Here is a 25,284-nt window from a genome sequence, read left to right as displayed (position 1 = left end):
CTCTTAATGCTATTGTATCATAAAAAAATAATTCACACTATCATTTAAATTTTATATTTATTTTTCATTTTTTTTAAATTCAACGTGATTTTCAACCGGAATAATTGGATATAGATCATATATATTTGTGAGATAAGATTCTTTTTTTTTTATTTGGGAGTTTTGCCTTTTTCGCTACTATCCCTATACCACCACACAAACCAGACCGCGGTTGTGAACTCTTGTTATAGTCAAGTTGTTTTTACAAAAAACAATCCATTTTAATAATAAATTTGATCAATATGTATGGATCTAAAGAGGACAACACTATATATAAGTTTCATTGCACAGATTGGATCTGTGTTGGGGTTTTATCCTCATACACAATCTGTATCAAAACAACAATAATATGTTGTGACAACATCTTCTCCTACTACTAACAAACCCACAACCACCATTTAGATTTGCCCCTGTCAAATTAGATAAAGTGGTTTCTAAAATATGAACCCAAATCGAAAACCAAAAATGAAATCCCTATCACGAAACGGTTTAGGCAGTTCGCGAATCTCGTCGACATATCGTGACGGCTATATTATTAACTAGTGTGTAACCCGTGCGTCGCACAGATACAAATTGTTATTTTAATAAATATATTGTTATATAAAGTTATATAATATAATAATTTGAATTAACATTGACATTCAAGACATAATTTTATTGACATTGACATTAAAGACATAATATTAATTTTATCATCAATTCAATTCCATACAAAAAAATACGTACAATAAACAAATATAACTGTAAAAAGAATGTCGTCTACATGTTTACAAATTATTGAAAATTTCTTTGTATACAATATTTTTGGTGTCAGTACATGACTTTCCTTCTTCATCTAAAATAACAGTCTTCAATCCTTCACTGGACTTTACTCGTGAAATAGCCACATAGAACTGATCATGAGTAAATACAGGTCGCTTTAAATACAAACTAACTTGAGAAAGAGATTGACCTTGACTCTTATTTATGGTCATTGCAAAACACAACGACAATGGAAATTGTCTTCTCTGGAATTTAAATGGGAAAACTGGATCAGATGGAACCAAATTCATCATTGGTATATAAATCTTATCACCGATGTTTTTTCCCGTGATCACAGTTGCTCCAATAATATTTGTACACAGTTCATTTATGAGCAATCTTGTTCCATTACATAGTCCATTAGCTTGATCAATGTTCCTCAAAAGCATGACTGAAACACCAATCTTTAATCTTAATCGGTGATTTGGAATTCCTGAACATTTCATGTTATTCAAAAATTCTGGTGTGAACCAATCTCCCTGCACAACACAATTTTCATCAGAAAGGACAAAGTCTGAACTAATCTATTCCTTTTTCCCTGGAATTAATGATAAAATATAATCATTAACGATATCTACAGTATCATGAGTCGGAGCAAGTATTGTCTTCTCTTCATAGTATTTCGAATTGTTCATGTTCTGTAAAAAAAAGTGGATATGTCAATTCAAACAAAGATAATAGACGCATCACCAAGAGAATTACGCAACTCCCTCACAAATGGTAGTCTCAAATCGAGAAATAAGAGTTTTTCGCACTGTTGCTTCCTAATTATATGAAACACAAATTTGTTAAATTAATAACATAACAAATAAGTTTGTGTATAATTTAAAACTTTGAACTTATAAAAGAAAGAATTAAACCTTGTCATCCATCAATACCATTTCTATCGCATAAAATTTATTTTTGACATTCAGATCAGACAGAAATCATAATTGCACAACTCTAACAACCAAATTTCACTCATTTTTTGGAGAAATTGAAGCAATAAAATCTGATTTTTTTTCCAGACATCGGAGAACGATGTACACAAAAATAAATAACGAATCTTTGGAATAGAAAAAATTAAGAGGAAATTGTGTATAGATATGAGATAATATAAATGATATTTATAAAGAAGACACAAAAAATGAGAGATTATTGAGGAGAGACGGTTGACGACGAATTAAGAAGGAAAGTCTGAAGACATAATTCGTAAAGTAAAATAAATTTTTTAATTAAATTAATTTGAAGCGTGGTGTATTGTATTGTATTTTTTATTTTTTAACTGACCATTAAATTCTCAATGGTGAAATATAAATTGTGGTGTATTGTATTTTATTTTTAATTCATTCTTTTTATTTTTTAATTAGCCATTAACTCATACAATTACCTTCAAAAAAACTGTCAAGTGGTGTATTGTATTTTATTTTTAATTTTTTAATTGGACACTAAATTCTCAACGGATGCATCATGTATAATGGAAGTTTAATTGTTTTTTTTTTATCTTTTATTTTTAATTCATTATTCCTATTTTTTAATTGACCATTAACTTCGAACAAGGTCGTGATGTAATGGAGGTTTTATTTTTTTCTTAAAAAAAAACTTTTATTTTTAATTCATTTTTCTTATTTTTTAATTGGTCATTAACTTCTCAACAGACGCATATGTATAAAGTCGTGATGTAATGGAAGTTAAATTTTATTCTAAAAAAAAATGTATTATTTCTATTAATAGAAATTTGATATATTCCTAACACCCTATTTAGCTAATTAGTGTCAAACGTGTCAAATTATCATATTTGTTTTATTATAATGTATAGATTACAATGACTAACATGCAAAGTACAAAGTAATATTCAACAATTAAAAGAATTTATAATCGATTTTAAAAACAAAGTTTGTATGTAAAAGAAAAACTATTTTAGAATTTCATATATATGCTAGTCATAAAATTTTGTATGTAAAAATAAACGATTTTAGAATGTCATATATTATTTTGTACTTTGTGTATTAGTTCTTATGATTAAAATTAATTATAATCTTTTTTAATTGTGATAAAGAGAATATAAAAGGAAATGAAATAGAATATGAGTCTAATAATTATATATCAATAATATAAGATAGTTTTACTCCATCGTCTAATTACAACCCATCACTTTAATATGTAAACTTAATTTATAACTTTTTTTAAAAGTAACTATCACGTTATTTATTTTATGAATTAGACGGTTGACATTTGATTTAAACACTAATTCAAAAATAAAAGATAAATATAGTATTTAATTTTTAAATAAAAAATAAATATTAACAATAAAGATCAAATCTACATATAATTTCACCGATGTTTCAACTTTTACTATTTGACTATTTCTTTTGTCATTAATATTGCCACAATCATTTATGACATTACTATTTGAATTTCTAAAATATTTTTTTAAATTGAAAATAATTTATGACATTTATTACTTTGAGGAAAATTCAAAATCTAATTTGATTGGCAGAATAGTGGAAAGTTCAAATTGAGCTGGATTTCATATCTTACAATGTGAGGTATCCGTTTTTAATGTGGATCAAAAGTCAAAAGTAACATATTCTTAAGACAATCTTGCTTATGAGTTTCTCCTTAAGATGTTGCACGCATATGCCATAGTGAAGTGTCTCTATTGATAAAATTTACCATCAACCACCGGTGTGTAGAGAAAGACTCTATTGTATTTTCAATTTTATTTTTCTTTCGATAATGATATATTTTGTTAAAAAAATATACTCTATAGTTATTTAAGTTAGACAAAAATATTAAATTAATTATTTAATGTTTTTTTTTATCAAATTAGTTGTTTATGTTTGTAAAAATTACAATATTTTAAATAATTTTTAGTTTTAATTTCATTTTAATTAATTTTAGTTAAAGACTTTTAAAATCACACTATTAATTTTTCTATTAATCATATAAAAAACAACATAATAAATTTTCATGTGATTTCATGACTTACATTTAATTTTAAGAACTCTAAAATTTATTTAATTCGAATTATCTCTTGTTTAATTATTTTTCTAAAATTTGATGAATGACTTATGTTCTTATGATTATTACAATTAAAATAATTAAGAATTACTCGAGTCTATTGAAATTTTTTTTAAAGTATTTCATTTTAATTTAACTAATTTAAAATTAAGATAATTAATATAAATATTTACAAATAAAAAAAACAGACTTTAACACTAAAATAAAAATAAAAATGAGTGACTAACTTATTAAAAAATAAAATAAAATAACTTTATTTTGGCGTAGCACTACTCGATGTACTTGCTGTTTTGTTATGAGTCACATTTAAGTCCATTGTTATTCAAATATATGGGGATGTTAATCTCTCAACCTACTAAACTCTGTGATCCGAGTAATGAGAGAGTTCCAATTCATGTTGCTCCTCATGATACCTATTCCGACTACTTATTATTGAATGATGTTTACGTTTTTAAATTTAAAAATATGAATTATAGCAAAATTTTCTATTCTCTTTTTTAATATAAAGCTCAATTTAAAATTTGTCTCATTTCAAATCTCATTTCAAATTATTAATATATTAATTATTTTGTTACCAAATTGAGACAATCATCGATAAGTTAAAAAAATAGAAGTCGTAATAATTGGAGGTTTTTTTTTAAAAAAATACTCCTACAAATAATTGTCAACTTAAATATAAATAATTAAATTATACTATTTTCTTTATTCTTATGGATTGCTTCCTTTATTCAATTTAATTCATTCAAATTTACAATAGATTTACTTTGACTCATTATACACATATTAAAAAAATAATACATTAATAATTTTACTAAACTATTTTTTTATTAACTATCATAAATATGAAAAGTAAAATATAATGTTTTGAAATTAATGTAAATAATATGAATTGAATAACACAATTTAAAAATAATTAATCTTTTATTAAAAATAAAAATTAACGCTATAAAAAAACAAAAACAAAAATACTTCATTCATTATTTTTTAAAATTAACAATTGAGGTGAGTAACATTGGAACACATATTTTTTGTATTAAAGTCGCGTTCGGTAAAAAAATACATAAGTTAGAGATTAGGTGGATTTAGTGCGAATTTGATTTAATGATTATTTTTGCCTTAGTTATTGAGAGTGTTCCCTTAAATGTAGATAACAGAACTCACACGTGTTCCCATTGGTTAGCTGCTATTAGTGATATCATCAATCATATTATCGCTTTGGATTCATTCATCTAATCTTCCAACGCCGTCACAATTGCTGGGACAAACCTTTGAATCATATTCTATCTATTTAAACCCCTTTTTTCCGTCACCGGTAGTGTCAACATCGCATGTTTCTCAAAATATCGTCTCTTCACTACTACTCTTCGTCAATACCTCTATTTGTTTGAGTTTCAACGTCAACACCTTCCTCCTTTCTCTACAACATGACCGGTATCTCTCTCTCTCTCTATCTCTATTGTGTTTCATACTAGTATCACTTATTTGCTGGTTTCGATGTTTTTTAATTTTGTTGTCTGACTTTTGAATTAATCCATTAAAGGAATCGAGTATGATGATTTTCTACATGTTTATTAAATTTCGTGATGCTTCTCAAATATCTTATTTTTTAGACAGGGTTATATGTTACGCCAATATTATTCTTTTAGTAGCTTTTTGTTTCTTTTACATCAAAATAGTTCAATAATTACCCTTTGCAAGAACCAAATTGATGTCATTGATTGATCAGAAATTATTATTGGAGAACCAATTTATGTAATAATGATATGTGCTGGATCAAATTTAGGATTTACTCTTTGGGAAAGATTGGATTGACTCGCTTTTCACCCCTCTGGTGTACACATATTTATCGGTTAAACCACCATTTTAGTTTCTGAAAGTATATGGTACTGTCATTTTGTTAATTGACTGAGTAAAAGACTCAAATTAGTCCTCAAGTCATTTAACGTCGGTCTGTTTATTCTCTGACGTTATAACAGTCATGAATTACTTTAAGAGTAAATTGTATCTTTTAGGGACTTTTATGATTGTAAGTTATATCTTTCAGAGACTATTTTGATTATTCAATGACTAATTTGAGTTTTTTACCCCATATCATGAGTCATGGTTTACCTTCAAGGACTAGAATCATGGTTTACCCCATATCTATCATCAACGATTCTTTCCAAAAACTTTTTTTTTTTAATTCTAAAGAGCCTAGTGATAAAACTCAGCCACACTAAGTGCAGAGAAGAGGAGGATTGCTGCTCAAACTCGTACCCCTAACATATCAAATAGGGTAAACCACCATTTTAGTTATTAAAAGTATAAGACGTTGTTATTATAGTTCATGACTCAACAAAAAACTCAAATTAATCCTTAAATCATCTAAATGTCAGTCTGTTTAGTCCCTGACATTATAATGGTCGTAAACTATTTTGACAGTAAATTGTATCATTTAGGGACTTTTATGATAGTAAGTACTAAGTTGCATCTTTCAAAGGCTACTTTGATGATTCGAGGACTAATTTAGGTTTTGACTGAGTCAGGGACCAAAGAGATAACACCCTACACCTTCAAAGACTAGAATGGTGGTTTACCCTGTCAAATGTCTTCATAGTCTTTCATCATCTGAGCTACACTTACGAGACACAAACATTGATATTTACTTATAGTTAAATACTGATTTATGTGTGGTTTTACTGTTGTACTTGTGCATGAATTTAAGGTCTAATTTAAAGTAGAGAGAACTTGTGACTAATTGAGATTAATAGACTAAGTTCAACTTACACAATTTAAAAACTTATAGTTGTCCCAAAATTCTCTCAATGCTTCTTATTTGAAAAGTGTTTGTTTAGAAGTTTATTCAATTTGTCTCTTTTTGCCTTCTACTTTCCTTTGTCGGACATTTTTTCATTTACTTTTCTTTTGATGTTCCTGTTGTTACTTTAAAGAAGACTAAATGCTGCTTCCAATTACAGATAATGAAGAACCGATGATCATAGCTGGAAAGATAGCCGAACTACCGTTTAATAAATACAAGCGATGGCAATGGTGGTTTTTGGTGGGACTCAGCATATTGTTTCTGATAGTAGGACAATCAGCTGCAGTTATCCTTGGAAGATTTTATTATGATCAGGGTGGAAATAGTACATGGATGGCTACTTTAGTCCAAACCATTGCATTCCCAATCTTGTTTATTCCACTCTTCACAATTCCTTCTCCTTCAGAGCCTTCAACTTCTTCTGTTCCACCTTCCAATATCAAACTCATTGTTTTGATATATTTTGTTCTTGGAATCTTAATTGCTGTTGACAATATGATGTATTCTAAAGGATTGTTATACCTCTCTGCTTCAACCTATGCGCTGATTTGCGCGTCGCAGTTAGCTTTCAATGCAATTTTCTCATATTTTATCAATTCTCAGAAGTTCACCGCTTTGATCATTAACTCAACCGTGGTTCTCACTTTATCCTCTTCGCTTCTTGCTATTAACGAAGACTCAGGCGAACCATCTGGTATCCCGAAGGGAAAATACGTTTTTGGTTTCCTTTGTACGCTTGGAGCGTCTGCTACTTACTCTCTTTTGCTTTCTCTAATGCAAGTGACTTTTGAGAAGGTTCTGAAAAAGGAAACGTTTTCTGTCGTTTTGGAAATGCAAATCTATACTTCACTTGTTGCCACTTGCGCTTCCACGATAGGATTATTCGCGAGCGGGGAATGGGATACTTTGCACGGAGAAATGAAAGGCTTTCAGAAGGGAGAAGTTGCTTATGTAATGACTTTGGTTTGGACAGCAATAGCGTGGCAGGTTTGTTCTGTTGGTGTGGTTGGATTGATTTTCCTAGTGTCTTCTCTCTACTCAAATGTTATTAGCACCGTCTCTTTGGCTATTACTCCTATTGCTGCTGTTATAGTTTTTCATGATAAGATGAATGGGGTGAAGATAATTTCTATGCTTTTGGCTTTATGGGGTTTTGCTTCATATATCTATCAGAATTATCTTGATGATTTGAAGGCGAGACGTGTGCTAGCCGCTGCTTCTAAGCCTAGCAATGAATCTTCATGCTGAGAATATTCAATTTTGACCAAGTACCCTTTTCTTTTGTGGATTTAAATCCTTAATTAGGTCCATCAAATTTCTAGCTTTAGATTTTATCTTTTTCAGTCCTACAGAAGTAGTGAGCTGGTATTATAGTACAGAATATGAGGTTCTTGGCCATTTTGGGTACTGAATTGTAATATTACTATTTTTTACTTTTAATAAATGAAAAGGTTAATTGGTGTTTTGTTTCCAAATATTTGTTCAATTGCTTTTGTGATAATATCTTGGCGGTTTTTGGGATTCTTGAAAAGGCTAATTGGTGTTTTGTTTCCATATAAGTTTGTTATGTAAGGATCATCCAATCATGTATTGCCATAAATTTCTTAACAAGAACTTAAAAGAAAAGTTGAAATAATCATGCCTTGTGGTGAAGAGAAACAACCCCTCATAGGGTGTCATAATTCCTTATGTGTGTTTGATAAATTGGTAAACCACAGTAGAAACGTGTGTTAACGTGAATCTACAATTCCTAGCTTCGTTAATATCACTGTCATATTGCTTTGGAACGCAAGAAAACGTTCACAAACTCACATCCAAACATGCTCTATGTATTGTCTCAACCAAGTGCATCTTTTCATTCAAATGTCTTTTTGGATGAATAGATACAAAGATTCATGAAAGAATATGTCAATTAGTGAAAGCCAAAAGCCATTGGATCATGAAAAATTGTGCATATGCGTAATTCTGCAGATGTCAGGCGCTAGACATGAGAGCGCAGATGACTGGCGTTAGACATGAGAGCTTGAGTCCCGATATCGCAAATTTTGTTAGCACTCAAGGTGCTGGCTCTGGGCATTGCACTTCCAATGACCAATCCCAGATTTAGGCACTTAATCTAGGCGTTGGCCTCTGAACTCTTTCATATTTTGTCTTTGACTTTGGTGTCTTTGGACCTATTAATTTTGGAATCCCCCAAGATATATGAGAGTTATTATTTTATTGATTTGTTGCATAATATTGAGCTTGTCAAAGGAGATCTTAATCTGCATTACAACATGTTTGGGAATGTGATTAACAGTACTTAATCCTCGATTAGGAGTTTGATTTGTGGCATACTTTTAGGGAAGGGGATTTTATGAGTTAGGAGTGTAGATAGTTTCATTGCTCAAAAGTTCACCCTACTGGTATATATATCCACAAAAGCAGCCACAAAGAATTAAGCAGACAAAATTGTAATATATACAGGAGTGGGAGATTAGATCAATATAAGTCTTCTGAAATATTTTCATGAAAATGCCAAATTTACCATTGCTTGAAGCCATTCTCTTTGAAATATGTGTCGATGCGTGTATTCCATGCTCGCGGTGCTTGCTTCAACCCATAAAGCGCCTTCTTCAATTTTAGCACTTTTTCTTCTTTTCCGACTTTCATGTATCCGGGTGGTTGTTCGATGTAAACTTCTTCTTCGAGCACACCATTTAAAAATGCTGACTTGACATCCATTTGAAATATTGGCCATTTGAATTGAGCAGCTTGAGAAATGAGCAATCGAATTGTCTCCATTCTTGCAACAGGCGCAAATACTTCGTCATAGTCAATTCCTGCTTTCTGTTTGTATCCCTTCGCAACAAGTCGCGCCTTATACCGTTCTATTTCGCCTTGAGCGTTCATCTTTTTCTTGAATACCCACTTCACACCAATGGGTTGACTTCCTTTTGGTAATTCTGCTAGTTCCCATGTGTTGTTACGTTCAATGGCCTTAATCTCTTCGATCATGGCAGTTTTCCATTTTTCGTCTCGCAGCGCCTCTTCGAGGTTAATGTTTTCAGTGTCTGCCAAAAGACATACAAGGTGTACCTCTTCTGTCGTTTCATACAAATCTTGCAGACTTCGCATTCTGGGTTGTAGAGGTTCATCTTCATTGTCAGACTCTTCAAGTTCTGTTGAAGTGTTTGTTGGTATGGCGACAGATGATTCTTCAACTTCGATATTAACTTCTGTCGAATTATTCCAGTCCCACTTGCTTGCTTCGTTTATTCGAACGTCTCTACTCACTATCACCTTCTTGCTTATGGGATCGAATAGCTTGTACCCTTTTGTCTTCTCATCATACCCAATGAATATGTACTTCTGACTTTTGTCTTCAAGCTTCGTTCTTCGTTGATCTGGTACGTGTGCATACGCCACACTACCAAATATTTTGAGATGAGAAACTGTTGGCTTATGTCCGCTCCATACTTCTTGTGGTGTTTGATCTTCTAACTTCGAATGTGGACATCGATTCTGAACGTAAATAGCACATTGTACAGCTTCTGCCCAGAATTCCTTCGACATGTTCTTGCTTTTAAGCATTGATCGAATCATGTCGAGAACTGTTTGATTCTTCCTTTCAGCCACACCGTTTTGTTCAGGTGAATATGGTGCAGTTAGAAATCTCCTTATTCCCTGCTCTTCACAATACTTCATAAAGGCTGTTGAAATATACTCGCCACCTCTGTCAGATCGAACGGCTTTGATGTGTCTGTCAGTTGCCTTCTCCACCATTACTTTGAACTTTTTGAACACCTCGAATGCTTCAGATTTTTCTTTCAAGAAATAAACCCAGGTTTTTCGTGAGAAATCGTCGATAAAGGAAATGAAGTACCTTTTGCCACTGAAAGATTCCGGAGTGATTGGCCCACATATGTCGGTATGAATCAGTTCGAGAATATTTTTAGCTTGATATTCTGCCTTCTTTTGAAATGAGGTTCTTGTTTGTTTGCTAAGCACACATTCTTCACAAAACTTTTCTTCATAGTCTATGTCTGGTAGCCCGTGCACCATGTTCTTTTTCGCCAACCTTTTCAAACCAGCATGATGTAGATGACCAAAGCGTAGATGCCACAGCGACGCTTTGTCTTCGACATTGACTTGCAAACATTTTTCTTGAACGCTTCTCAAATTCAATTTGTACATTCGATTTCTCCCCATCTCGACTTGAGCAATCAGATGCCCTAGCTTGTCCTTCAAATGCAGTATCCGATCTTTTATAAGTATCGAATAACCTTTTTCTGTAAGTTGCCCCAAGCTCAGGATGTTGGTCTTGAGATCTGGTACATAATAAACATCCTTGATTGATCCAATCAAGCCATCCTTCTGTAAGTAACAGATTGTACCCTTGCCTTCGACTTTCACTTTCGATGCATCTCCGAAAGACACATGACCATCTTCAATCTTTTGCATTTCTTTAAACAGGTGTTTGTGACCACACATATGATTACTTGCCCCTGAGTCGAGATACCACATGGTGTCATTACTGGTGTTGATTTCATTTTGAGCCATCAAGAGAAAGCCTTCATTCGCTTCAACTTCCAAAACTAGATTGGTTTTCGACTTGACAATGCTTTGCAAGATGTCCCACTTTACCACAGTTATAACATGTGTAGGAGTTGCAATCCTTCGCGTAATGACCATACTTCCCACACTTGTAGCATTCGAAGTTGGAGTAGTTCGACCGACCACCTCTTTGACCACGTCCTCTGCCACGCCCATTCTGCTGGCTTGACTGTCCTCTCTCGAAGTTGCTGCCTCGACCACCTCGACCATGACCTCCACGACCACGTCCTCTTCCCCGAAAGTTTTGAGAAAAGAGTACCTTTTCGTCTTCCTCGACTGCTTCTTCCTTCTTTTTCATCTTACGTTGTTCGTGTGCTTCGAGAGAACCAGCGAGCTCTTCGACTGAGAGTGTCGAAAGGTCCTTCGACTCTTCTATTGCACACACAATATTCTCAAATTTATCTGTTAAAGATCTCAGGATCTTTTCGACAACTCGTGCATCAGTCACCGTTTCGCCATTTCTAGTGAGTTGATTCACCACTGTTTGTACACGCGTGATGTAGTCAGATACTGTTTCTGACTCCTTCATATGCATCCTCTCCAATTCACCACGAAGAGTTTGGAGTCGAACTTGCTTCACTCGATCTGCTCCTTCGAACGCCTTTTTTAAGGTGTCCCATGCTTCTTTCGACGTAGCCAAACCGGCAATTTTCTCGAAGCCTGAGTCGTCAACTGCTCGGAACAGCATGTATAGTGCCGTCTTATCCTTTGACCGCGTCTCTTTCAACGCCTTGTTTTGAGCTGCCGTATATCCCGCAGTATTTGTTGGTTCTTCAAACCCATCTCTAATCACCTCCCACGCCTCTAGAGCTCCAAGAAGAGCTTTCATTTGGACACTCCAATTATCGTAATTTGACTTCGTTAGTCGCGGCAACGGCATTTGACTCATCACGTTTGCCATTTGCTCTGATGCCAATTTGTGAACAGAAAACACTACTTTTATATATTCTGTTGAAATGAAAATACAACCTTGGTCTTTATATAATCCCATTACTGCTGATATAAGAAAACAAATAAATACTATTAATAGCCCACTATCTCTTGGCCTTCCAACTACAAAACAGACTTTGTCTTTCCACTAACTTATTAATAGAAACCCACTAACTATAACATTAAAGTTTATTCAACAAATATTGAGCTTGTCAAAGGAGATCTTAATCTGCATTACAACATGTTTGGGAATGTGATTAACAGTACTTAATCCTCGATTAGGAGTTTGATTTGTGGCATACTTTTAGGGAAGGGGATTTTATGAGTTAGGAGTGTAGATAGTTTCATTGCTCAAAAGTTCACCCTACTGGTATATATATCCACAAAAGCAGCCACAAAGAATTAAGCAGACAAAATTGTAATATATACAGGAGTGGGAGATTAGATCAATATAAGTCTTATGAAATATTTTCATGAAAATGCCAAATTTACCAATCCATATGAATTAAAACATTAGCAAAGTTAATAATTAAACATAGAAACTTGGGTAGCCAATACAACTATTTTAAATGGAAAAGTAAAACCCAACAACAACGTATCACAGCACACAGCTGAGATGGAATAATGTATTACTTAAGAGCTGCAAATTACAAACACAGACTAGAAGGAACACTGATATTAAACACACGCACACACACATACGTAGATGTTTAAGTTGGCAGCTTAGCATCTTTATTCAGTTAATTTCGCTTCATTTGGAAAAAGCATACCACCCTATAAAAACTCCACCGGCTAATGGAAAAAGCATTTCAGTGATTGAGTTAGCTGATTTAAGATGCATCAAAGTGAGCCAAAAGATAAGCATAGCTTTCTGCACAGAAGAAAATGCTCCACCAACAAGAATCATTACAACAATAGCACAAACCAACACCATAAAATAGAACAAGACGAACAAGGAAGGCCGTATGGAAAGGCGGCCAACGTGTTCTTTGTGCAGTGGCTGGAGTTGGTTAACTGAAAACTGGATCGATATGTTGAAGATAAAACCAAGCAAGAGAATGATTGAGACTAGAAAAGATGAGAGTCGGCGCACGATTTTCTTCCGTTTGTTTTGATTGTAATGGTAGTTATAGCCATGCTGAGACTCAAGGTTTCTTGTTACATTTGTATGAGAGCAATGCAGTTTGACAAGAACACATGATTCATTGTTATCAAGCTGGGAAGACCTGTTTCCTGTTATGCTTCTCTGACTCTCTTTCTCCATGCAAGTAATTAGGAGCATATTTCCAGGGAGTACTGTAACATGGTATCGTGGAAGCTCAGCCCTCAGGAAATCAATCTGCAGCGCATGAAACAAAGAAATTATTTCATACAATACAAAAATTAAATAAAAATCTCAATCAGAGTGGATATGAATTAGATAACTTACGAAATAATTGAAGAAAGAATCATACTCAAGAGGAAACCCTATGATCACTTCATCAGGATTCATTTGATCTGAGGGTGAACGGACAATCATAGCAAAAAGAAATTCATCAATTAAAAGAATCGTATCACCTTTAACCTGGTCACGTGGAATTTGAAAACTCATCGTAATTAAGCATAAACAGATGAAACTGATAAAAGTTGAGAGTTGAATCAACAAACACAAGTCAAGACAGAAATGTTAATGTGCATGATGAAACAAAGATGAATTAGTTTTCAAAGTGAAAGACGCGTTGATGTGAACACGGTGAGGGAAATTTCAAGGTGAAAGAGAAAGATGAATATTTTTTTAATCTAGTATTTGTTTAGTAAGAGTAAGTAGTTGAATGAATGCAACAACAACATTAGTTTATTTCACAAAACAAGACCTTAAGAAATAACAATTGTTTGGTTTGACACGCAAACGCGTGAATAGTGATTTATGCTCCTTTCCCACTTTCTTGTTTTTGTACTGATTCATTTACTACTCCCATGTTTCAATAACCAGTGTCCTGTTCAGTTCTAAAAAAATTGAATCTCTAAAAGATCAAAATGGATGAAACCATCATTGATGAAAGATCATTGCGTGCTTTGTTAGCTGCAGGGATAGAAACCATCAAAGTGGAAGAACACATCATTGAAGTCAGACCGGTTGAGTTCTTGTGCTTAATTAGTGATATACTATTACTATATATATTGTTGTAGGCAAATGATTAATGTTTATCATTGATAAATTTTGTCTAAATAGGCTTTGAGAATGTTATTTAACTATGAGAAATTCTGGTCTGAACTCCGCAAGGATAATCTTGAGTTTATCACTAGGGATGAAACCGATGATCCTCTATCACTTCGTAAGGTTTGTGTAGCATTTTTAGTTTTGTCACCATCATCATCTTCATACTAGTTTACACGACCATTTTTATTTTTTACGAAAGTACTTGCACGCAAATAATGTTCGTTATCAATTTTATCTAATAGGTTATGGGAATTTCATCTCTCCATGAAAAACTCTACTTGGGCGAAGCATCCAAGGTTGGATACACTGATGCTCCAGCAGCTTCACCATTTCTTGTGGTCTGTGTAATATTTTTTTTTAGCTTTTAATTTCAAGATGCACTTAAATTTTTTCTTAATTATAAGAAACATATCAATAGTTGGAAATAGTTTACGTAACTCTATAGGCAAACTCAGTAGTTGAAATTTATATATTTTTTATGGTAGAAAGACATTGAGACACAAGAATTGTGATGCAAATGTGTATGCATCCAAACAAGCACTAATAGGTTGTTATTATTGCTATCAATTTTGTTTGATAGGAGGTGGGAGAGATTCTAGTGGATGAAAAGGATATGGGAAGTACATCTCGCAATGAATTGAGGGAGGGTTGTTTTGTGCTTCTAAAGGGGGATGGAACCATTGATGCTCGATCACTTCACGAGGTTTGTTTAACATTTTTAGTTCCTGGCCTTTTATTTATTTGTTGTCTCAAGTTTTCAGTACACATTACAATTTCAATTACAATTACAATGAGTATGGGCCTTTTATTTATTTATTTGTTGTCTTAGAATAGTATGGGCCTATTAATGTTGCTTTGGCCCAAGCATTAGCTTTAGTTTTGTGTTCACATAGCTTAGTATATAAGGGCTGATAACTAACTTTAAAGGATATAGAAACACGTAGCAATAAGATTGAATATGTTTTGTTAATTTTAGTCTCTACAGAAGAATCTTTACACTATATATTATGTTTACAAATTGCATCCTACTTTTTAAAAATAACTGTCTCAAAATGTAGAACACTTAATTTCAATTTGTTGTTGTTGTTTATGAGACACTTTCAATTTTCAATGCAATTAAATAATATGTTAATTATCTTGAATGAATACAGATAGAAGAAAAATTGAAGAAAGATTATATCCAAAAAAAGAAAGAAGAAGAAGAAGAAGGGAGACAAAATAACCGATTAGAGGTGGAGGAAGGACCTGATCTGGTATGTTAATTAAAAAATTATTTGCTGAAATTAGTTTTTAATTTAAGCAAATTCTACATTGGATTTTTTTTTTTTTTTATAAAAACAAATGTTATTTTTTCCCTAAAAGAATGATATTCTTTCAAATTTGTAGAATACATTGATTTAATACAAATTCAATGTCGACAAACTGAGATGTGTCTGAAATAAACTAAAATTCAATATCGACAAACAAATGAACACCAATTATTTAGACACAATAAAAAAAAAATTTAAATTATATGGTAACAACATATTTAGATAGAAAAAAAAAATAGAGGGAAAAACAATTTGAAGAATGATTCCAGATAAAAAAATTATCCTAACTCACTCTTATGTAATAGATGAAGAAAAAGACACAGAGTAAATATTTGAACGAGCCGCATGTGCTCATAATATCCAAGTCAGGTTCATTGCATTGCAAATTGTAAGCCAGGTTCTTACATAATATTTTCTCAACAATGAATACAGTGAATTTTGTTTCTCTCTTTTTGCCAAAGCTAAATCATAAAAACGGCTTATGACTTATTTTTACTATTCTTGATACAAATTATTGGCGAGAGAAAAATATAAAAAAATGTATTGACGAGAAAGAGTTACCATAAGATTTATATATAGCATGTGAAAAGAACTAACAAGTGTAACTAATTAATTAATTGATTGATACTTTGTTCAGGCAAATCGTCATTCTTTATTCTTCTTGAGGGACTGGGAAAACTCGATATGCGAACCTAAGCCTTTTATGCGTTCTGTAGCTGATTGTGTGGTTCGTATTGATCCAAAGTCTCGTGCCCTTCTAATAATCTCAAGCGGTGGCGTCCAAAGTTACATGGCAAAAATTTTGAACACTCCATTTGAAAATGGAAACATACCACAAATACAATCATCAAAATTAAGTATCAAAGAAGCATTTTTTACTTACTTCCAAGAAATGACATATATCACATTGTTCATGGTATGCTACACTATAGCTTGGATACTAATTTTACCACTACGACCAGCTGGGGTGAAGTTTTTTTTGGTGCTACTATTGGTCTATGTACCCGTCTCATATCTACCCGAGCTTGTAGCTAATGCTTCCGGAGAACATTATGTGACTTGTGGCTCATTAAAACTTCCTCTAATGTTTTTTAAAACTTTAGGGGCTTTCGGTATTTCCCTTATTTGGGGTTTATTGGCATTTTTAGTGGTTTATTTAAATTGGAGGTTCATATATAAAGAGACACCAACAAGAGTTGAAGAGGTTGAGGCTGAGGCTGAGGTTGAGGTTGAGGTTGAGGTTGAGGCTGACTTGGATCCTATATTACCTGTGGTTTAGGATGGATGATCTTATAGTTTTGACTACATTTGGTGGCATCATGTGAACATTGTTCTCTCTTTTTCTATGGTATGGACGTGTTATTAATAATTGATGTGTGTAAGTTCTTTTGTATTTCTAGCTGCAAATTTGCAATGCATTGCATGATAATTGATGTGTAAGTTATTTTATTTTTATACTTTACACTATCATTTTTCCTTTCAAAACTTCTACATGAATAAAGTTTTTTTTCCTTTGACGCCTATGGATAATTAATTTGTAGTCTATATGCAGTATATAGATGTATTGCTAACGATATCTAACAACAAATTTAATAAATGTTGCTAATCTAAAAAAAAAAATATTATAATTATGTATGCATAAATTCTATGTTTGAATATCGTTTTGCAATTTCAATGAGTAGAAGCAAATTATAATAATGTATAATAGTATGTACTCCCTTCATTTTAGAATAAAATGTAATTCGAAAGTTATATCCTATATTCCAAATTTATACTTTTATTCTTCCGCATTATATGTATACTATTTATTTTATCCTTTAATTTTTTTTTTAAATTGTATTCCATTACATTCAACTTAAGTTCAGGAAAACTTAAAAAACAATTTTCTAGACCACTTGAGTTTTAGAAAATTTGAACTTTGTGTACTGAATTTTGTTTCCAAGTTTTCTGTTACGTAAATGTGTTTTAGAAAATTGAACTTTGTGTATTGAATTTTTTTTTCAAGTTTTTCGGTACACGTGTTTTTTAAAATTTAAACTTTGTGTACTAAAAAACTTGGAAAAAAATATTCCGGTACACAAATTTGTTTTAAAAAATTGAACTTTGTGTACTGAAATTTTGTTTTTTCAAGTTTTTCGAAACATATTTATGTACCGAATTTTTTTTAAAAAAAATTCTAGAATACACAACGCCAAAATTAACATTTTACAGCGTTTTTTTACTAAAAGCGCTGTTGTAAAATTAACGGAGGATACAACAGTGTTTTTCTGACAAGCGCTTTAGCAAAAGCGCTGTTGTAGGTCATAATGTTTACAGCACTTTTGCTAAAAGCGATGTTGTAGGGTCACACAACACTCTCACATAATATTTACAACGTTTGTATACAAGCGTTGTAAATTATAGCGCTACCACATTATGGCGCTTTTAGAGCGTTTTGTATATAATATAACGTTTTCACACAATTACAAGGTCTTTTAGAGCACTTTGTATATAAGCGTCGTAAAATTGTGCGTATTTGATAAAAATAATTTCCTTTAAATAAATAAATAAAATATTTAATACGTTATATCCCTAACCCTACGAACCATCATCTCCTCTACTGTGTGAACCTTCATCTACTGTGCGTCGTCTTCTCTTTGAACCATCCTCTACTGATCCTCTATTGTGTGCCAATTTCTACTAAGTGATTGTTGTCTCAGGTACTATATTTATTAATTTGTTGTTGTCACTAAAACTGATAAATTATTATCTAGTAAATCATATAAAATGTTACCTGATAGTATATGGCATAACCTTGACAAATCAAATAAATTGTTACCTGATAAATCGTATAAAATATGTTCTTTTTTTAAATCAGACTTGTATGCGTATCCTTGGACCTTGGTTTCCATTTTCCAATATTAGACTATATATACTATAGATTGGTATAATGTTATTAGTAGTTTATCATTTGTATAACACTGCATTCATATAGGTCATATAAAATGGACTGGAAATGGGTATCTACCAATCAATTGTCAAAATAGTATGAAAATAGAGTGAAGAAGTTTGTTGAGTTTGCAGTGAAGAATGCAAAAGACCCAAATCGAATCATTTGTCCTTATTTAAAAGGTTGTTTTGAAAAACGCGCAGATCAATTGGAAGGGCATTTAGTATGGCAAATTTCGACATAGATATATATGAGTGGGACCGAGTTGAGGAGATTGCAAAAGCAGTTGAAGAAGATCTTTGGGATTCTCCTAAAATGTTTGAGAGTTTGTTGAGTGATGCAGAGAAACCATTATATAATGGTTTAATAAATTCACAAGATTGTCAGCGATATTAAAGTTGTACAACTTAAAAGCGATTAATGGATGGTCTGATAAAAGCTTCACACAATTATTAACACTCCTAAAAGATATGTTGTCAGATGATAATGAACTTTTCAGTCGAACCTACGAGGCTAAACGAATTTTGTGCTTTATTGACATGAGTTACGAAAAGATTCATGTGTGTCCTAACGATTGAATTTTATTTCGAAACGAATATGAATTACTAAAGGTGTGTCCAAAATGCAATGTCTCTCGGTATAAGAAGAAATAGTCTACTCCAGCAAAAGCCGTGTGGTATTTTTCTATAATATCAAGATTTAGGCGCATCTATCGTAGTGATGAAGATCCAAAACACTTGACATGATATACATATGAAAGATATATAGATGGAAAGTTTTGACACTCTACAGATTCTCCACAATGGGCAAAAATTGATCACGAGTATACTGATTTTGGGAGAGAGTCAAGAAATCTAGGATTTGCACTTTCTACTGATGGAATGAATTCACATGGTCTTCAAAGCATCTCACACATCATGTAGCCTGTGATTTTGTTGATCTATAACCTACCTCCATGGTTATGTATGAAGCGTAAGTTTATGATGTTGTTTTTGTTAATTTCTGGACCAAAACAACCAGTGAATGATATCGACGTATACTTGAGCCCTTTAATTGAAGATTTAAAAATTATGTTGGAGACAAGTGTGGAAGTTTATGATGGGTATAAGAAAGAATGTTTCAATTTGAGGGCTATGTTGTTCGGCACAATTAATGATTTTCCAACATATGGTAGTTTATCATGATATAGCATTAAAAGTCAGTGTGCATGTCTTATATGTGAAGAGAGTACAAATTGGATGTGGTTGGAACATTGTAAGAATAACGTATTTCTTGGACATCGTAGATTTTTACCTTTTAGTCATCAATATTGTGGGTGGAGAAATGCATTCAATGGAAAATTAGAGGAAGGTACTGCTCTTTTAGCATCGACTGAATATCAAATATTTGAAAAAGTACAAGGTTTGACCAATAAATTTAGAAAACCTTTTGAGGGACAACTTGTCAAAATTGGGTGAAAGAAAAAGTTAATTTTATTTGAATTATCATATTGGAAGTCATTGTATATAAGACATTTTCTCGATGTGATGCATATTGAAAAAAATGTATTTGATAGTGTTATTGGTACATTACTCAATGTTTCAGGAAAGTCTAAGAATGACATCAATGCAAGATTAGACTTAGTCGATATGGGAATAAGAAATGAATTGGGTCCCGTAAAGAAAGGAAATCGCACATATCTACCTCCAGCTGCTCACACTCTATCTAGAAAGAAAAAAATTGTTTTATATAAATTTCTACACGAAGTTAAAGTTCCAGAAGGATACTCTTCAAACATTAAAAATTTAGTTTGTATGAAGGAGTTCAAGTTAAAAGGTTTGAAGACCCATGATTGTCATGTTCTAATGGAGCATTTGCTACCAATAGGTATACGTTATATTTTACCTGAAAAAGTTCGACGAACCATAACTAAATTATGTTTCTTCTTTAGGGAAATTTGTAGTAAAGTGATCGATCCTAAAAAATTACCGACATTGCAAAGGGAAATTGTTGTTACTTTGTGTGAGCTTGAAATGTATTTCCCATCCTCGTTTTTTTATATAATGAAAATATTAAAAAGGTACGTAAAAAGTAGAAGTCAACCAAAAGGTTGTACTGCTGAACGATACATTGTCGAATAAGTTGTTGAATTTTATATTGAATATCTATCCAATGTTGAATCCATAGAGCTTCCCATGTCTCGTCATTCGAGAAGAATAACAGGAGAATGGATAATTGAAAAGAGAGTAATGACTATATCAAGGACATAATGGGAGCATGCACAATTGTATGTTCTGCACAATGATGTTAAGGTTCAACCGTATGTTACAATACACATGAATCAATTATCTAGTTTGAATATGAATATTAATCAAAATTGGATAACACGAGAGCACAATCGAAGTTTTATAACATGGCTAAAAAATCACATTAACTCAAAGTTTTATATAGACCTCAATTCAATTTCACAGAGATTGAGGTGGCTAGCAAATGGTCCAAGTTTACATGTCTTTTCTTACACGGGTTATGTAATTAACGGTTACGTATTTTATACCAAAGAACAAGATGATCAAACCACTATGCAAAATAGCGGAGTCACTCTCGTAACTGAAGTGATGCATATCTCAAGTGCTAAAGACAAAAACCTAATATATGCAAATCTATCACCACTACAAGAAAAACCAGGATTTGTGAGGGCCAAATTCCTTCACAAAGGGGGAAAAGCAGCCACAACAGGCAAATTTGTGGTTGCCTTTGATAGCCACAAATAAGCCAGTCACAAAGGTTTGTGGCGACCAAAACAGCCACAAAATTCAGTTTTTTATATTGTCATTTGTGGGCTTAAGCCCTCACAAAATTGTGACTGAAAAGTCCGCCACAAATTTGTGAGGGCTTAGACCGCCACAAAGAATGACATGACATAAAATAATCAGTTTGTGAGGGTTTAGTTCGCCATAAATTGTCCCATTTGCGGGGCTTAGGTTGCCACAGATGTTTGTTTGACTTTATAAAAAAAATTATAAAATTCAAAATTAATATTAAAAAATAATATTATATATAAAATATTAATATTTTCAAAAATTAAAAATTTTAATTTAAAATATTATATATTAATAAATTATATAAAATTATAAATTTAAATTATATATACCAAACAAAATAAAATATTCTAAAATTAATAAATTATGTCATACAAACTAAAAATTAAAATATCATAATTAAATAATAATGTATAATAAATTCATTCAAACCAAAAATAAAAATAACAAATATTATTCTAATATATCAATCATCATAGTAATTCCTCAAATCATTAATTTCATTCTTTCATCATTATTTGATGGAATATTACCCAACAATAAAAGTCGCTCAAAAATATTATTAATTGGTCTAAAAAATAAATAGTATTCCTAGGATCGTGATTGAGTGCAGTTGGCTCCCTCAGCCTGCAGTGAGTCAAATACACAAAGTTTATTCGATTTACATCAAACAGTTTAAATTTTAAAATAAATTTTGAACTGAAAATCTAAATATCTTATTTATCTTGATGAAATGGTCCAAAAGGTGTGCAATACAGTGCAGTTGAGTGTAGTTAATCGAAATTGATATTAGTGAGCCCACCCGTAGGGTGTTTAATGAAACAGTGTAATACTGTGCAACTAGCCTTTGGGGTAGCAAAAGAATTAAACGCGGCGCAGGAAGTGCTTAAATAGTGCGGACCCCACACACATGAGCAATACCAAACACTTTCAGAGGTGTTAGTGTGATATGATATCATATCTTATTTCTCACATATTGTGTTCCAATTCACTACCACACACAAACTCAACATTTATATTTCAAATTCAATGACCCACCATTTATTGCTATTTGACTTACTATTCAAAAGTGGGGAGCAACATCCCTTCATCATGCTCCTTACCACTATCTTACTTTTCTTCAAACTAAATTCAATTTATACAACTTTAATATCCACTAAACATACCCATTTTAAGTAGTGTTAGGATTAAGTTACCACTCCTCAACGTTCCAATACTTTGTAAAAACTCTCAAGTGTAATTGATTATTAATAATTATTAATCATTCTTCATTTTCAATCTGTACTTCATTCATTCGTTGAGTTCCTATAAGCACTATCTTACTTTAATTTGTTCAAAGGTTTACACGCACTTCTCCAACATGGGTGGGATCACTATCATTCTTTGTTGATCTCATCAAATATTTTCTACATTAATTTTTTAATTGTCCACATTCAAGTTCCCGTTTCGTTTATTTTTTTTTATTGTACCATAAAAAAGACAACATTTGAAGTTCTCATAAAAAAAGCTCCATTCAAGCCAACATCACATTGACGTTTTTGTTAGATTATTTAGTGTATTTACAATCTACAAATAGGTGTCTTTATAATCTACGAAACTTAAATTTAATCCTGATTACAACTTAGTAATATTTAGTTACTTCCGATTTTCTACATCCAAAGCACAATCTCATCAACACAGAGCTTATTATAGGAAGGGAACCACGCCACCAAAGTTACTTTCTTATTTATTTATTTATTTATTTATCAATTTTCGTTTTAAAAAGATAAATTATTTATCCATTTATTTATACTTCTCAACACATATATGGCTAAAAATAGACACTTAAATTAATTATTTTAAATTCTATTAACTAATTTATACAATTTCGTAAATTAGTTTTAATTGAATATTTTATTCCAAATCCAATTCAAATTAATAATTATTTCTCCAAGTCAATTCAAAGTAATAATATTCATAATTATTTTTCAAGTCAAATTCAAATTAATTATATTCATAATTATTTGTATATAAAATTAATTTAATACAAGTTAACAATTAATAATTAAAGGCGTTCAGCTAAAAAGTGGAATAAATAATTAAAAATGTAAATAGTGTTAATCCAGCAAGAAATGTAAAGAGTCTTCATCAAGATCAAACATGCAATTGCAAAATCAAATCATTGAATGTTAAATATATATGGTAAAAATAAAAAAAAAGTACAAAAGAAAACGTAGACTTTGTTTTTCATGTAATTGACACTGTATACAAATAATAGAATTAAAAACCACAAAAAAATTGTTTTTTCTCCTTTCGTACTGAGAAGAAAATGTGCACAACGCCGCAACAAAAATATAAGAAAAATCAAATCACCGTGTCACGAAGAAAAGGTCAACGAAATCAACGGTTATGGTTGACTCTTCCAAAATCTGCAAGTTTCCGGGAACGGTTCGCACAAAACGACGCCGCTGCGGAGAGGTGTGGCTTCGCCGGCGTATTGCTAACATCCCCCGACGCAGCCATCTCCGGTGGCAATCCCTTGTTGTTCCACCTCCGGTTCGGACTTGCCCAAACTAGAGGACTCATGCAAAAAATACCCGAACCTGACCCACTCTTCCCGTACCCGAACCGGGAACGCCGTGCCGTGAAAGTCGTTGACGACGGCGTTCTCTTCCACCACGGAGAAGACTCCGACGAGTAGCCACTACCAGACGGACACTGATCACATTCATCGGTAAATTCCTCGGTTCTCACCGGCGACATTCCTCGATCTGATTGACGGTATCTTCGCCGTGCTCCAACGGAAAAATCCTCCGTCATAACAGTTCGGTCTTGATTCTTCCGGTTCCGTCGAGCATGGAAAATCGAAGAGAACCACGCAGGCGACGCTGATGAAGACTCACAAGACGGATCGGATTGAAATTTCTCCGATCTGGACTTAAAATTTCTCCAAAACTTACTCAAACGCTTCCTCAACGACCTCGAGTTGGAATTCACGGCGCAATCGCCGGCGTAGAAGGCCGGACCAAGCTGTGGAGTGCTGTAAAACAGTGTTTCAGGGCGGTCTCCGTGGCCGTTAGCGTAATCAGATTTCCGGCGAGAGACGTAAGGAGAAACGGAGCGTGGAAATATCAGCGGAGGCGGAAGATTAGTTTCAGAGTTTCTAGAACATTCTTCGGAAGCGCGTGAGGTGAGTCTGGTTAATTGGGCTTGAGTTTGGGCCTGGGCTTCTAAATGGATTATGAGGCGTTCCCTTAGACAGGTAGCGCAGACGCCGACGCTGCTGCTGAAATCTGAAATATGTTTCTTGCACCTCATTTGACGGAGTTACATACGACGTCGTTTTAGGTGTTGTGATAGCGTTTTGTTGAGTAGCAGCATTCGTGGGTTTGTGTAAAGAAAAAGAGATCTGATGGAGAAGTAAGGGGTTGCTTTGTCTTGTTGTTTTTAAAAGAGAGATTGTTGGAAGTGAGTGTTGGTTGGTACAAATAGTAAGTAATGGTAGAATCTAAAATAAATTTGGAGTGAGAAAATGAGGAGAGAGAATGGTGGGTCAAAGTTACTTGGGGTTCTGGAAAAAGGATGGAGAAACAAACAGCTTTGGTACCAAGACAGATAAGGAAAGGTACATGCTTGGTTTGGATTTGGAACACAATGAATCATACAACATGCTTGCAGATAGATATATTCAATTTTGTCATTTCATTTTGGGTAATTCAATTTCATGAATGACCAAATTATTAATATTGTTAAATTATTAACATTTATTTTATTTTTTATAGATATGTTGTAGAAACTAATATAATTACTATAGTGGATATCATAAAAAAGTTTTACTAAAACAAAACAATACACTCTCTCTCCTAATAACTAAAACATTTATAAAAAAACAATTGTCT

At 32.6% G+C, this 25,284-nt stretch overlaps 4 protein-coding genes and 1 pseudogene across 4 annotated transcripts; 2 read left to right on the top strand and 3 right to left on the bottom strand.

The window, feature by feature from the left end:
* Window positions 1-806: 806 nt before the first annotated feature.
* Window positions 807-1,484, bottom strand: LOC101490891 (uncharacterized; annotated as a pseudogene).
* A 3,527-nt stretch (window positions 1,485-5,011) lies between these two features.
* LOC101494871 (probable purine permease 11) lies at window positions 5,012-8,118 on the top strand. Its single transcript, XM_004492826.4, has 2 exons — window positions 5,012-5,274; window positions 6,801-8,118. The coding sequence occupies exons 1-2, from the start codon at window positions 5,268-5,270 to the stop codon at window positions 7,889-7,891; spliced, it is 1,098 nt and encodes a 365-aa protein (XP_004492883.1). The 5' UTR covers window positions 5,012-5,267; the 3' UTR covers window positions 7,892-8,118.
* A 4,552-nt stretch (window positions 8,119-12,670) lies between these two features.
* On the bottom strand, window positions 12,671-14,000 carry LOC101494553 (uncharacterized). The gene is made up of 2 exons (XM_004492824.4): window positions 13,599-14,000; window positions 12,671-13,508 (listed from the first exon to the last, which is right to left on the bottom strand). The coding sequence occupies exons 1-2, from the start codon at window positions 13,758-13,760 to the stop codon at window positions 12,921-12,923; spliced, it is 750 nt and encodes a 249-aa protein (XP_004492881.1). The 5' UTR covers window positions 13,761-14,000; the 3' UTR covers window positions 12,671-12,920.
* A 62-nt stretch (window positions 14,001-14,062) lies between these two features.
* LOC101494248 (uncharacterized) lies at window positions 14,063-17,196 on the top strand. Its single transcript, XM_004492823.4, has 6 exons — window positions 14,063-14,284; window positions 14,382-14,489; window positions 14,612-14,707; window positions 14,950-15,072; window positions 15,521-15,622; window positions 16,317-17,196. The coding sequence occupies exons 1-6, from the start codon at window positions 14,186-14,188 to the stop codon at window positions 16,956-16,958; spliced, it is 1,170 nt and encodes a 389-aa protein (XP_004492880.1). The 5' UTR covers window positions 14,063-14,185; the 3' UTR covers window positions 16,959-17,196.
* A 6,350-nt stretch (window positions 17,197-23,546) lies between these two features.
* Window positions 23,547-25,042, bottom strand: LOC101493927 (uncharacterized). Its single transcript, XM_004492822.4, has one exon. It carries the CDS (start codon window positions 24,701-24,703, stop codon window positions 23,786-23,788), a length of 918 nt encoding a protein of 305 aa, XP_004492879.1. The 5' UTR covers window positions 24,704-25,042; the 3' UTR covers window positions 23,547-23,785.
* Window positions 25,043-25,284: the final 242 nt, after the last annotated feature.

This window comes from Cicer arietinum, chromosome 3 (genome assembly GCF_000331145.2).
Source record: "Cicer arietinum cultivar CDC Frontier isolate Library 1 chromosome 3, Cicar.CDCFrontier_v2.0, whole genome shotgun sequence".
Classification (NCBI taxonomy): domain Eukaryota; kingdom Viridiplantae; phylum Streptophyta; class Magnoliopsida; order Fabales; family Fabaceae; genus Cicer; species Cicer arietinum.
This window is presented reverse-complemented; position numbering and strand designations above follow the sequence as displayed.

Excerpts from the sequence above, each read along its gene's own strand:
- LOC101494553 (XM_004492824.4), bottom strand. The coding sequence starts at position 13,760 with ATGAGTTTTCAAATTCCACGTGACCAGGTTAAAGGTGATACGATTCTT. Across the intron at positions 13,509-13,598 it reads ATTCTTTCTTCAATTATTTC|ATTGATTTCCTGAGGGCTGA; the intron begins GTAAGTTATCTA and ends CATGCGCTGCAG.
- LOC101494248 (XM_004492823.4), top strand. The coding sequence starts at position 14,186 with ATGGATGAAACCATCATTGATGAAAGATCATTGCGTGCTTTGTTAGCT. Across the intron at positions 14,285-14,381 it reads ACATCATTGAAGTCAGACCG|GCTTTGAGAATGTTATTTAA; the intron begins GTTGAGTTCTTG and ends TTGTCTAAATAG. Across the intron at positions 14,490-14,611 it reads ATCCTCTATCACTTCGTAAG|GTTATGGGAATTTCATCTCT; the intron begins GTTTGTGTAGCA and ends TTTATCTAATAG.
- LOC101493927 (XM_004492822.4), bottom strand. The coding sequence starts at position 24,703 with ATGAGGTGCAAGAAACATATTTCAGATTTCAGCAGCAGCGTCGGCGTC.